At 48.1% G+C, this 13,250-nt stretch overlaps 1 protein-coding gene across 1 annotated transcript in view; it reads left to right on the top strand.

The window, feature by feature from the left end:
- Positions 1 to 13,250, top strand: part of LOC144124634 (growth hormone-regulated TBC protein 1-like) — a 57,666-nt gene that overhangs the window by 20,018 nt on the left and 24,398 nt on the right. The window contains exons 4-5 of the mRNA XM_077657435.1: positions 818 to 929; positions 9,146 to 9,264. Coding sequence (XP_077513561.1) covers positions 818 to 929; positions 9,146 to 9,264 — 231 coding nt within the window. The remainder of the gene's footprint in view (positions 1 to 817; positions 930 to 9,145; positions 9,265 to 13,250) is intronic.

The raw sequence follows: 13,250 nt of genomic DNA, 5'->3' as shown, positions 1-13,250 counted from the left end.
TTCAGCTCTGTCAGTGGTGAACTCGTATTATAGTGGAGGCTGTCATGCATACCTGGTTGCAAAAATGATGTCTGTTTTCTGCTGGGCATCAGTTCCGCTAGCATGCATTCCCACTGTGCAGTTTGAGACAATCTGCTAGCCCAGTCCACACGAACTGGCATGTATGCGAAAGGGGCAGATGATGTCAGCAAGAACGTAAGCAGCTCACCTGTTGTGTGGAGAAGCACAGTGTCATGCCAGTAGAGGGTCCAGCGAAGTACTTCTCCTTGGGCACTGCTTTACTCACCTCAGGTTCCCTGTTGTACCTGAGCATTTAGGGCAAAGTGATGGAAACATGCCAGCACAAATGAGAAGAATTTTCTGCCTGACAAAAATGAAAAGCTCACAGGACGGCTACTACTGCATAACGTGAGATCCAGCCGCAGCTGTTTGCGATGGGGAATATAACGCTATTTATTCATTATTATTTGTCTTCTTCTCTGGCAGAGTGTACGTGACGTCACTATGGCGTCACTTGTGAAGTCATTGTGTTCAGACTACTCAGCGTAGTGCATTGCCATGGCATGTTACAGTGACGTCACGTGTGGCATGAGTGCATGTCTAACAGTCAGTATGGCACATTGCAGTGACGTCACGTGTGACGCACTACACGGTAGCCAGTGTGGTGTTATGCTACCAACACCATCAATGACACCGCAGAACCAGGAAGCATGTCATAAACAGTTGTCGCTGTAACACCAGGACTTGAGTGTCGGAGATTGCCCTGTGTCATCATTGCGTGTGCACTGGTCCTGTTTCCATGTGGCTGTGTTGCCAGGTGTGGATGGCACTGTCCGGGGCAGCCGCCATGCAGAGTGAGGAGCGGGGCCTGTACCAGTCGCTGCTGCAGCAGAACCGCAAACCAGACCTCGTCGAGACCATCCAGATCGGTGGGTGCCCGTTTTGCCCAGAAACGACAGAGTGAGCACAGTGCCTATCTTTGTCCCATCGAGCAGTAGCACTGCAGGTGCTAGTGCAGTAAAAGTTTAATAATTCAGACCTCTAGGGAGTGGAGAAGATGTTTGAATTCCAAAAGTGCAAATTATTGAGTGGCTTGTAAAAACCTGCAAAAAACCAATCACATCACAGCAAGTTTATATCTTCTTGTAAGAAGCTGAGAAGTGGTCATCTGCTTATGATTTGTAACGCGGGTCAAAATGGTAGTCTGCTTTTGACGCGACAACCGTGTGGCAAAGAAAATCTTCCACAGTTAGGCCAGATGCTTCACTGGGCACACACTGTTGGGAACTTCCAAGCAGAACTGTTCCAAAATGATAAGGGTCTTCGTGACTTCTTTCATACATCATGGAATTGCAGCACTTGCAGACGAGGACACAGAAAGGGGGGGGGGGGGGGGGGGCGCACACACCACCAGTATCGGTGTTGGCTCTTCGCATGCAGCATTGGCACTGTCCAAGGCACTGAGTAGACAGACAGTTGGCAGTCTTGTTCTCTGTTAATGTACCAGCAACAGCTGCATCAGTATCTATGGTGATGTAGTCCACTAGAACCACTTTTTCAGGAAACGAGTCATCGAAATGAGAGCCTGCATCAATGCATTCTTCACCAAAAAAAAAAAACTGCCTTGACTGCATCGCAGCTATTCAGCTGAGTAGACCCTCAGTAAGGGAAAAACTGGGCGATCACCAGCCCTTGTGTACTGTCCGTGCACTATGCTAAGAAGTGACACTTGACAAGTTTTTCCAGCTTCATAACACTGGAGCATTCTTTCCAGTAATCCATTAGCAGTAGTGTTTGGAAACGAAAAACCTACCCTGATGGCCTCCAGTCCAGACACATTACGGTGTGCTATGAAGGTCGTCAATCCATCCCACTACAATGCTTTGAAAATTCTATCTGTCAGCGAAGCATACAGTGGAACTAGTTGGTCCACAACAGTTGGTGAAACAGAAGAGCGCGGCGCATAATGAGGGTATGAAAAAGGGCTGTACTGGCTGGGTGCTCTCTGTGTCGTTTGCCTGCGTAATCTGCGCTTCCGTTTTCATATGTTGGCTAAATTCTCCTCTTATGCCATGGTTATAAATGACGTCTTGCTGAAAAAGCCTGTCTTTCAAGGCGTTTAAAGAAGCATAGACACCTAATTTTGGTCGCATGTTTTTTTCTCTACAATGATGTGGAAGGCACTACTATGCATGAATCACCACGTGTTATTCTCCTAAGACTGCTGAATAATTTATAATCGAATTTTGCTGTCAGATGTTTTGGCTTCGGTTTGAACAGCTGAACAATGACTGTGATGTCAAAGTGTGCCTGTAGGTCGCATGAGGCATGAAAAACCTGCAATATAATCGCTGCTTCTACATTCGTTGTCATTCCAGCTCTTGAGGCTGGCTAGCTTTAGCATTGCAGTGAATTAAAACGATGACGCAGCGATCATATTGCAGTTTTTTCATATCTTGCGCGACCTATAAGCGCACTTTGATGTCACAGTCATCGTTCACCTGTTGAAACCGAAACTGAAACAGCACGGAAAGAAATTCAATTATAAATTATTTAGTGGCCATACGAGAATACTACATGGTAAACACATCATCACAAGGAAGGAAACACGTGCCCAAAAGTTAGGTGTCTATACTCCTTTACGATTACCACAGTCATGGCCAAGTCCTTCGTTGGGCAGTATTTGTCGCTTTGGAGTAGCCTTAAGGTTTTCGCTCTCAAGCAGGGCTGTACTTGACAAGATGTGGCCAGCCACTTGATGCAGATGTGGAACAGGCATGTAACTTTGTGGATGTGGATGTGCAACAGGCATGTAACTTTGGTGCACTAGAACGTGGAACTTATGGATGAATGCGAGGGAGACTTGTGTTGGCACTGGAACGTCAAGACGCCTTCCAACAAGAAAAGAGCGAGCACCAATCAGTGTCCGAAATGGCAGGCGGCTCGGGTAGTCCGCTGACTGGCCAACATGCATCCGATAGTCACTGTTGCCGCAGGCTGGCAACTGTTCAGAAACCGAAACTATGCATCTGGTCTATTTTTCAGTCCAGCAACCGTGGCCCTCTGATTGTTGTCAGGTGTACCATTGTATGCGAGTCGGGAATGTGGAGGCAACAATGAGGGGGAATATTTGAACGATCGCATGCTGCGGCAGTCATACCTTGACATGGCCCTGTCTCGGGAGCCTGGCAGAATTGAGTGACGTGAGAGCTCAGCTGCTGCTGCTGCTGCTGCTGTTGTTGTCAGGAAGAATGAAAAGGAAAGTGCACGGGCCTGCCCACTGGCTCATGCTGAGCCACAATCGCTGCCACGTGCTGAAAGTGTCTGACACTATTACTTGCATGTTGGCCAAGACTATTTGAATTATCCAGATCTTCGAATTCACTGAGGTTGAAGTGATGAGCTTTCAACGTAATGGAACTCCTAATCTGCTGTAGGCACCATTTGAAGCAGTTTTACTGAGCGAAGCTGTGGAACTGAGCAACACTTAAAATAATAATTACCGGGTTTGCCTCTCATCTTGAAAGCTATGTTTCTTGAAAATTTAGTAACTGTATCATTCTTTTAATTTTGTTTCAAAAAAAAATTTGAGAATGTTCAAGCAAAGCCGATATGTTGCTCTCATCAGCAGCAAAACCATAACTTATGTGGATTACTTTGCTACTGTGCTAACAGTATATCGGTGGTCCTGATTACAATGTCAGCTGGAAGTCTAGTCTGTGTGCTGACCTTCATCTCTCTGTCCTTTTCTGTTTTGTGGTTGTCAAGTTGTCTGGTAATGACAAAAAACTGAAGGGAACACTTGAACTCCGTCTCAAGGGTATGGCACAATAGCTTTAATGGATTAATGCACATAAATGCGGAATTGGTCATCCTCTATATTACATTCATAGATCGCGGGGAGTGCTCGTACCACTCCTGGTGCAGAGGTGCAGTGGTTGAGCAATGTGTCACTACTCTGCGATGGCAGGTGCTGCCACTGTTGGGTTTTGTGCAACCCAGGTTTCTCTTCCTGAGCAACCTCTATGGAGGTTTGCCAACCTGTGCCAGGTGCTAATTAGGTGGCACTTCTCCCACAAAACGCTGGTTCGAGCCAGAGCAAGCTGAGGGCACAGCCAGCATTCACGGTGCGCCTGCGCTCTCGCTACAAAGGAAGGAAGGAAGGCACAGTTATTAGGGAGCACAAGTGTTTATTGTACAGTAAACTGCATTACATAACACTGCACTGATCCCCAGACCTCAGTACAACCCATAGCCCAGCCGCAGCACCCGAAAGCGGGCCCACGGAGCCGCGCGCGCAAACCAAAAACTACATACATGCGTGACTGCACAGGTAAGGGCGATTGCATGCCGCACGGCCAACTGAAGGGTTAAATCGCGCGTGACACAACACGAGGGAGGATGGGGAACACACGGAGCACATCTTGACGACGCAGGTCGCATGTCGATGGCTCATCGCGTGTCGTCACCGGTAAGGGTCGGCGATGACAGAGAATCAGCCAAATCAGGCCCTCCCAAATCCGCCGGAGCATGTCGGCACCGCACAGGCAGGCAGCAGGCCTTCGGAGGTTCAGGCCTGGACTCAAGCATACATACTAGGTGTGCATGTTAAACCACCCGCGCTCTTGGTCCCCCAGCAAAGACCGGGGCACCCGGGAGGCGAAATCTACGCACCTTTCAGCTGCCCGAGTCGGTGGTAATCTCCCCGTTCATTTCCCGCTCGGAGCCTCTCGCCGAAACTGCGCCCCCCCACTGTCACTCGGATTGACCCAATGGGGACGCGAGGTCGAAGCGGGAAAAACGAAAGGGAGGGTGATTTAGAGCGGTTATTAAACAGAGCTTCCCTTGGAAAGGAGGAGGACAAGCAGCGCGGCCATCTGCATTCCGCTCGCGGAAAGCCCACGGGGGCCTCTAATGAGCAAACCGCAGCCCCACATCCCCCTCTTCTTAAATGCCCCCGTTGCTCTGAAAGCAGAGCTACGGTCTCTACACACTGCACAAAACTGCTTGCGCTAGCATCAATGAACTACCAGCCCTTTGCCATGCCTTCATCCTTAAACACATTTACACAGAATTACCACACACACTACAACTATAAAACACTAAGCATGTGGCACTGCGCAAGAAGATCACAAAAGCATTCTCGACATAGCAGTTGCAAAATAGAGTCACTCGAAGCTACACATAGCACAAATATACAACATTACAATCTTACATCTGTTCAAAAACTGAGTTCATGCTTCCGTGCTGCCACAGCGGCTCGGAACGCGCACGACGGGGCGCCGGCAAAAGTTCAGCACAACTAACCGCCGGGGCCGTGATATCTTTGACGGAATCGGGAGTCGGTCGTGATGAGCAGTGGCCACCTAGTTCCGGAATCAGCTCACCCGTCATTGTCAAGCTGTGGCCGCGAAGCTCACCTCCGTAGCCAAGGCTGTGAAAGTGGTGTCACAGCAAGGCATGTGAAGATGGTGTCATAGCAAGGCAGGGCTATGGGCATCCCAATGCTGTTCGTCGATGACTGCCGTCACGGCTGCATTGTCTCTTAGCACGCACTGGCTATCACGGAGCTCTCGCACACTCCGAAACACTCAAGGCACCATGGCTCAGCGACAGGCATGATGAAAAAAACACATTTCAAGGCCGTGGCCCTTGTCCACTGCAAGGTTCCTGAAGGGCAGTAAAGCCACTGAACAAGAAAAAGTATTTACAAACAAGCCCACTTCTCCCCACTCCAGCAGGCACACACGCGATGACGCTACAATAGTCTGTGGCAATGAGGATCGTGAGCATCGTGGGCACATGGATTTCTCGCGTATCCAAGCGCGTTTACACACATTCTGAAAAGTTGCTAAAGAGCATGCTTCGCGGCAACTGCTGTACATGCTCTTTGTACTTTTCTTTCCCACATGACCCCTGTTCGACGGATTTGTGCCCACGCATACAGCCTCCATGACATCTCTGAAACACTTGGCACACAAGAGGCATAAACGATAGCAGCTGTGCAGCGACCAGGCACAGTGGAAAGGAGGAGTGCACCGGGTTACGCACAAAGAAAAGGAAAGCTTTTCACTGCCACAGCAACAGCCCCTCCCTGGTCTTCTGGGAAAAAGAAGAGAACCCCGCACACGACTCTTCGTGCCACAGTGGGACAGAAAAGGCCCTCTTCAGAAGTGAGCCAAAATACATTTAGTTATCTAAAATACTGCTGTACATACGTGAGAAAACAAAGCACTTCAATACTCATGTTATACAGACAGGAAACATTTAATGTGAAAATACACTTTGAAACATTCACAGTACTGTACAGAAACGTAATGTTCATTCTTCCACTCACATATCAGGGTAAAGGCTCAGCGAAGTACTAGCTCGCTCCGGGAACGCTGCAGAACGGTCTCGCCACGGCGAAGGCTGGTAATGTCTGAGCTCAGCTCTCAGCTGAAGATGTCCGATATCAAGTGTGGGACAGAACACAAAGGTGAATGCCATCTGAGGAGGCACCAAAGAGACAACCGAAAGCGGTCGTTTGCTTCGGTCGTGTCCGACCGAAGCAAACGACCGCTTTCGGTTGTCTCCACTTGCCAAAACGTGAAATCAATGGACCTCAACATCACCTATCTCGCTCACAACAGTAAGTGATCAAGACGGCAGCGTAACCCGACTTCTCCGTGCGCTATAGAGGGCATGAAGAAGCCAAAAGAAAAAGACTGCACGTAGAAAGGAAAGATCCTTTCGTGCCATCTCGACCCTGTCTCTCACTGCGGAACAAAGGTTAACGGGTATTGCTAGGGGAGAACTCAGCGGATTGGCTCTCAACATCTTGAAAGCAAGCGTGAGTGCCTTCTCGCAGTCAATCTGCTTTACTGAACATTGTCAACAGCGGTGGGTTGTGAAGGAATTTAGTTAATTTAGAAAGAGATGCTGCGATGGTGTTGGGTGGACTTGATATTGCAGCACGAGCCGTCATGACCCACCAAGGCAAGCATCGGGGGCGCCAGTTCCGACTGGCTGCGAGCCTCTTGGCGCACGCTGCATTACAGGCCAGGTCTCTCTCAAGAGACAGAATTCCACGGCTTCATGCGCGCGACGCAATACCAGCGATGTTCTGTCGCAATGTCTCCCTGAGACTACCGTGAATTCTAAACGCGAAAGAGGTCGCCGCACTGGGCCGTGAAAAGCTCTTAGGGCTGGAAATAATCCTAGCTGCTCCCAAGGAGTCCGGCCAGTTTTGCCGTCCTTACACAGCTTCATACCAAGCCAAGCCCCTGCTTTGCTACTCCTCGGCGCGGCGCGGGGGCTGCCCCTACGCGTAGTCCCCTTCGGCGCCAGTGCAATAGCATTCACGCAAAAGGCGGCTGGGTGCATGCATCTAGCTTCAACTCCGAATAAAGGTTCCTTTCTCACGCACCCATCAACCCGAAGTTAACAATTCGCAAGTTTGCTAACAGCTCCTAACTACCCGCAACGGAGGATAGAAAGGCATCCCATGCGCGTTACCACCTGGCTTAACTGTAACCCTGAAGCTTGCAACTGAGTGCAGTAACTACAAAGGCAGAAACTGCCCCTTATTGGTGCTCCAATTATGCGGAGGTTTGCCAACCTGTGCCAGGTGCTAATTAGGTGGCACATTGCCCACATAATGCAGGTTCGGGCCAGAGCAAGCTGAGGGCACAGTCAGTATTCGCGGCGCGCCTGCGCTCTCGCTCCGGAGGAAGGAAGGCGCAGTTATTAGGGAGCACAAGTGTTTATTATACAGTAAACTGCATTACATAACACTGCACTGATCCCCAGACCTCAGTACAACCCATAGCCCAGCCGCAGCACCCGAAAGCGGGCCCGCGGAGCCGCGCGCGCAATGCAAAGACTACGTACATGCATGACGGCACAGCCAAGGGCGATTGCATTCCGCACGGTCAACCAAAGGGTTAAATCGCGTGCGACACAACATGAGGGACGATGGGGAATGCGCAGAGCACATCTTGACGATGCAGGTCGCACGTCGATGCCTCATCGCGTGTCGTCACCGGTAAGGACCGGCGATAACAGAAAACCAGCCAAATCAGGCCCTCCCGAATCCCGCCGGAGCACGTCAGTGCCGCTTGGGAGGGTGACAGGCCTCCGGAGGTTCAGTCCTGGACTCAAGCATACATACTAGGTGTGCATGTTAAACCACCCGCGTTCTTGGTCCCCCGGCAAAGACTTGGGCACCCGGTAGGCGAAATCTACGCACCTTTCTGTTGCCCGAGTCGGTGGCGATCTCCCCGTTCATTTCCCGCTCGGAGCCTGTTGCCGAAACGCCCCACAACTGTCACTCAGAGTGACCCAATGGGGATGTGAGGTCAAAGTGGGAAGAACGGAAGGGAGGGTGATCTACAGTGGTTCTTCAAAAGAGCTTTTCCTGGAAAGGAGGAGGACAAGCAGCGCGGCCGTCTGCTTTCTGCTCGCCAACACCCCACAGGGAGGGGTCTATAACGAGGAAATGGCAGCAGCGGGTGCCCACTCCGATCGCTCAAGAAGCCCAATCCCTGCACCTCTCACGGCCAGTCATAAATATAACTGCCACGTGTCACGGTGGCCAATTTACTTACACTCCAGTGGGTAGGTTGTGATGACGTACAAGGTCATGTGACTTAAGTTTAACACCTGCCACCTGACGCCGACGATGGCAGCGGCTTTTCTGTGACATGGGGTCCTTACCGTTGTCATGTTAATATGCTTTGGCAAACGGAGCTGCGACTTTCTTTCCATTGTAGCTAGAAACAGTCGTTGCAGTCATCAAAAACATGCAGTGAAGTTTCTGCAGTTCGGAAATTCATACCCATGGTGCACCGCATTTGTGTTCTGTGTTTATCAGCCATCATTTTTGTGGTGTAAAACACATTCCAGTGGAGAAAGTCTGTGCAGGTTTCATGCATAGCAGCTCTGAGCAAGGGAGCTAGTGCAAAGTAGTGGACAGTGTTACGAATCTTGTCTTGAACTGTGGCAGTGTCCATCTCAAAATTTGCATGAGGGCCCTTGTGCCTGAGCATAATTCTGTGCTGTAGCCTTTGTTGCATAGCGCCTCTGTGACGGTGCTGTGTGTGAATTCTTGTGACATAAAATGCGTACCTTCCAGTAATGGTGTGTGGCCTGATGTCTGCCGCAGATGTGCCACGGACATTTCCGGACAATGTGTACTTCCACGGGGGTGGGCAGCAACAGCAGTCGCTGTTCAACGTGCTGGTTGCATACGCACATTTCAACCGTGGTGTCGGGTACTGCCAGGTACGTGCCAGCACCACTGTAGGGAAGGTGGGGTTGCAGGACCATGCATGTCCGTTGGGGCTGTAAAGATTGCGCACAGCTGAAATCCTCTCCGGAGAAGTTTGTGCAGGGGGGGAAGAGGCGTTACTGAAGTATCTCATGAATCCTGGGCATATTGATACACTCAGACGTGATATTGCCAATGGAATGAGGAAATTACTTAGTTCATAAATCCTGATGAGCCCAAGTGACACTCTTTGCCAAAACTGTTAATATCAGTGTATCCCACCTGGGCACCTTTTGGTGTACATATCCTAGCTGTTATTAAGTGCATGGTGCTTTATTTTTCATATTGCTCGTTATATTTTAATAACAGTTACACTGTCTTTAGTGTGTTTTCTGGTGTAAAAAGAGCTCAAGTTATTCTTCACAAGGTTGACTATAGAGACAGAACAGTGATAGCCCTCATAACTGGTAGCAAGCATAAGCAATACTAGCGCTTTTACGAGCATCCGTTTGTAATGATACTTGCAAGTGCACTATGGTATTAGTGTATAAGTAATGCAAGAGTTCTGAAGGCATGTCCGAGATTACAATTGCATTTTTGAATGAGAGATCACTTTTTCGAGGCTGAGACTGCATTTGTTTTCTGTTTAACACTTTCGCTGGCATACAATCGCTTTCATGCTGATTGATCATTTTTCCATCATTGTCATCATCCTAACCACATCCACTGTGGAGCAAACACCTCTCCCATATCCCTCCAATTACCCCTGTCCTGTGCCAGATGTGGCCGTCTTATCAAATCAAATCAAATTTATTTTCAGCATTGGTACAATGTTGATGGCTTCCCTGACAAAAAGCTGTGAACACAGCTTGACAAGGTCAGGGAGCCATTTTGGCAGCAGCGACTTCGCATACTTCACATATCAGCGACTTCACATAGCAGATAGAGTAACTTCCGAAAATGTCTGCCGACGATTCTCAATCCAATCTCAGCTCCCCACATTGTCACTGTACTGATATATGTTTTAACCTATGCTCATGGTGACAAAAAGTACGATTTCATAAAGTGCAGGCATGCCATATGAACTGCATTTGCTGTTCGCCGCACTATAAATATTGACAAAGCTTTAATTTTTTTATACAGTCAAGGCACAGAGCTCGCCGGCCGGTGGCTGCGTGATTGCAGCGCGAATAAGTGCATTTCAGCCGCTACAATATTCAACATTTCTTTAAAATATGCCCACTTGTGATGCTTCGTCTGTTTTTTTCTCTTCGTCGATGCTTTCTATCGGCCACTGTGTAGTGAAATTGTCTGCGCCAACAGCGTCGTCTACCCGTGACGTCTGCTAGCGCGCGCTGCACGACGGGATCGCACCGCGCTCCACCGGCTGCACCGTCGGTCTCCACGGTGGCACGCACTCGTGTCGTGCTCGTCCCAGCCGAACATACGGCACTGCACAAGTGGCATCCAGCCGAAGGTGGGGCACCGCACGAGTGCTTGTAAAACTCCACACGTGCCATCAGCTGAAGGCACCATAAGAAAATTGCCTGGAAACAGATATGCGCAATGCTGTACGAGTTAGGTCAATGGAACCAGAAAAATGTGTTTTCAGCTTGTTTAGTAGAAATGGTACATTGTACGCTAATGTTTGCAGAAGATAATTTGTGCGCGGCCACGGCACAAACCATTCCTTGGATGACCTGGTTCGATATGTGCGAGCTTGCAATGTAAAAGTGCTGGTAAGTTATTCTTGAAAAGTGCAGCAGTTATAGTAGACGGTAATTGTAAATTTGTTCCATACTAACTAATTTGAACTGAGCAAACAGGTCATGAATGTGGTGACAGTATGAAACATTAGCAATGCAGCGAACAGCTTTCTTTTCGAGCCTGTGTAGTATAGTTATGCTTTTTTTAGTAGTAGTTGTGGCCCAATGTAACGTGCAGTAGTTAATGTGGGACCGAAAGACGGAGTGAAAAACGAAGTTTGATGTTAGTTGGAAAAATGTCTCGAGATCGATGCATTAAGCCAACAGCGGAAGAAAGGTTTTTCGCCAGTTGCTATATATACGCGCACCCCAAGTCATACGGTGCGACAGTACCACTCCTAAAACTTCGTGCTCTTCTACTATATCGACTCTAGAGCTGCCCAAGCGCAGCCCGCCAATCAAACTTATGGGTTTGTGTTTTGAAGCAAACAGTATAGCGTTTGATTTTCTAGGCTTTATTCGTAAACAGTTTTTGCTTGACCAATCGAGCAATTTGCAGAGGGCGTCAATGGCGGTGTGCAACAGGTGTGAACTATTATCTGGTGTGAAAAACAAGCTGGTATAATCAGCATACCAAACGAATTTGGCACGCCTATCAATACGAACCAGATCGTTCATATAGACATTAAATAAAATGGTCCCAAAATGCTGCCTTGTGGAACACTGCATGGTATTTATTTAAAGGATGACAAACTGCCATTGATCACTACAGACTGCATGCGCTTTGCAAAATATGATTTTAAGAGTGAGTATGGTTGAGGCAGTCAAAAGCTTTACTATAGTCTACAAATACCCCCAGCGTCAGTTTGTTCGCCTCCATGTTTTTGAGTATTCCTTTTGAACCAAAAGGGCAGGCTCGGTAGAGCACCCTCTTCTGAACCCATGCTGGCATTCAGAAAGAAGTTTATTGTTGGTAAAAAAGGGGTCGAGCTGGGACAAATTAACCTTTTCAAGACCCTTTGAAAAATTTGGGAGAACTGACACTGGTCGGTAGTTGGCAGGATCATTTTTGTCACCGCCTTTAAATATGACTGAAAGTTTTGTGCGTTTCATGTTGAGTGGAAAACAACCTCTCTCTCCAAAGCAAGGTTATAAATGTGTATGAGGGTTGGGCAGATTACGTCGCGGACGTATTTGACGGGTCAAATCTGGGTATCATCTATGTCAAGGCTTTTATTGTTGTAAACTTCAGCTGTATTCGTTGGCACCATAAAAACAGTGCCCAAGATGTTGTCGTCAAGGAAGGGTGACGTTTCACAAGGAGAAGCATTGTTAGTCATAGCAGTGATGTAGTGGGTGTTGAAATGCTCTGCTAGAGCACCCTCAGTAAGCAGTTGACCTTGGACAGTCATCTGAAACTGATTAGGCGCAGCTGTGCATCCTTTGCAATTTTCCAGATCCGATCAGGACGAGATATCGAGGCATCCTGAATCAGCTGCTGACAGTATTGCACTTTGGCTTTCCTCAGTTCCGATGTGATTCGATTGCGTAGTTTCTTGAACTGAGCAAATATGGAAGGATTCCGCGTTTTTAGGAACTGAGTGAAAAGCTTATTTTTCTCTTTGATCATTTTTACCTGCTCGATGCTGATCAAAGGTTTTCTTATCGATCATAGCTGGTTAACAGATTTCAGTTTGAAGCATGCCTTTTAATGCTGAGAAAAGACGGTCATAAAAGTATCATATGCTTCATCTGCAGTTCTCTCTGCAATAACTGGAGACCGGTCAGTGCTAATAATTCTTTTCTTAAAATTGTTGAGACTAGCGTCACTTATACATTGAAAAATGAACTTTGAACGAGAACGTTTGCGGCGCATAGCTAGGTCTGGATAAGCCATAAAAACAGGACAGTGATCACTGACGTTACAATTGACGGTGCCGGTTGCGGTTACTGGTGTGTCGCTATTAGTAATTAATAGGTCCAAAACTGATGAAGTTGTTGATGTGACACGTGTTGGTGTTTTAATGACGTTTTGAAACGTGCAGGCTGTAAGTTTGTTGTTTAGTTCAGTAGAAGAGGGACATCACCTGCAATAACATTAATATTAAAATCTCCACCAAGAACTATTCGCAATCATTCAAAGGATGCATATTTGAGTGGGCCATCCACGAAGTCCGGGAATCTTTTAGCATCGCTGGAAAGAGGTCGGTATACGCAAGCGAAAAGAGTTTTTTCTTGTTGCAAACAAAGTGCTTCGTAATCTTTGGTGATAGTGATAAACTGGGACACTTCGT

The sequence above is a fragment of the Amblyomma americanum genome, chromosome 3, assembly GCF_052857255.1.
Source record: "Amblyomma americanum isolate KBUSLIRL-KWMA chromosome 3, ASM5285725v1, whole genome shotgun sequence".
NCBI lineage: Eukaryota > Metazoa > Arthropoda > Arachnida > Ixodida > Ixodidae > Amblyomma > Amblyomma americanum.
The sequence above is the reverse complement of the archived record's forward strand: the minus strand, read 5'-3'. Positions and strand labels throughout refer to the sequence as shown.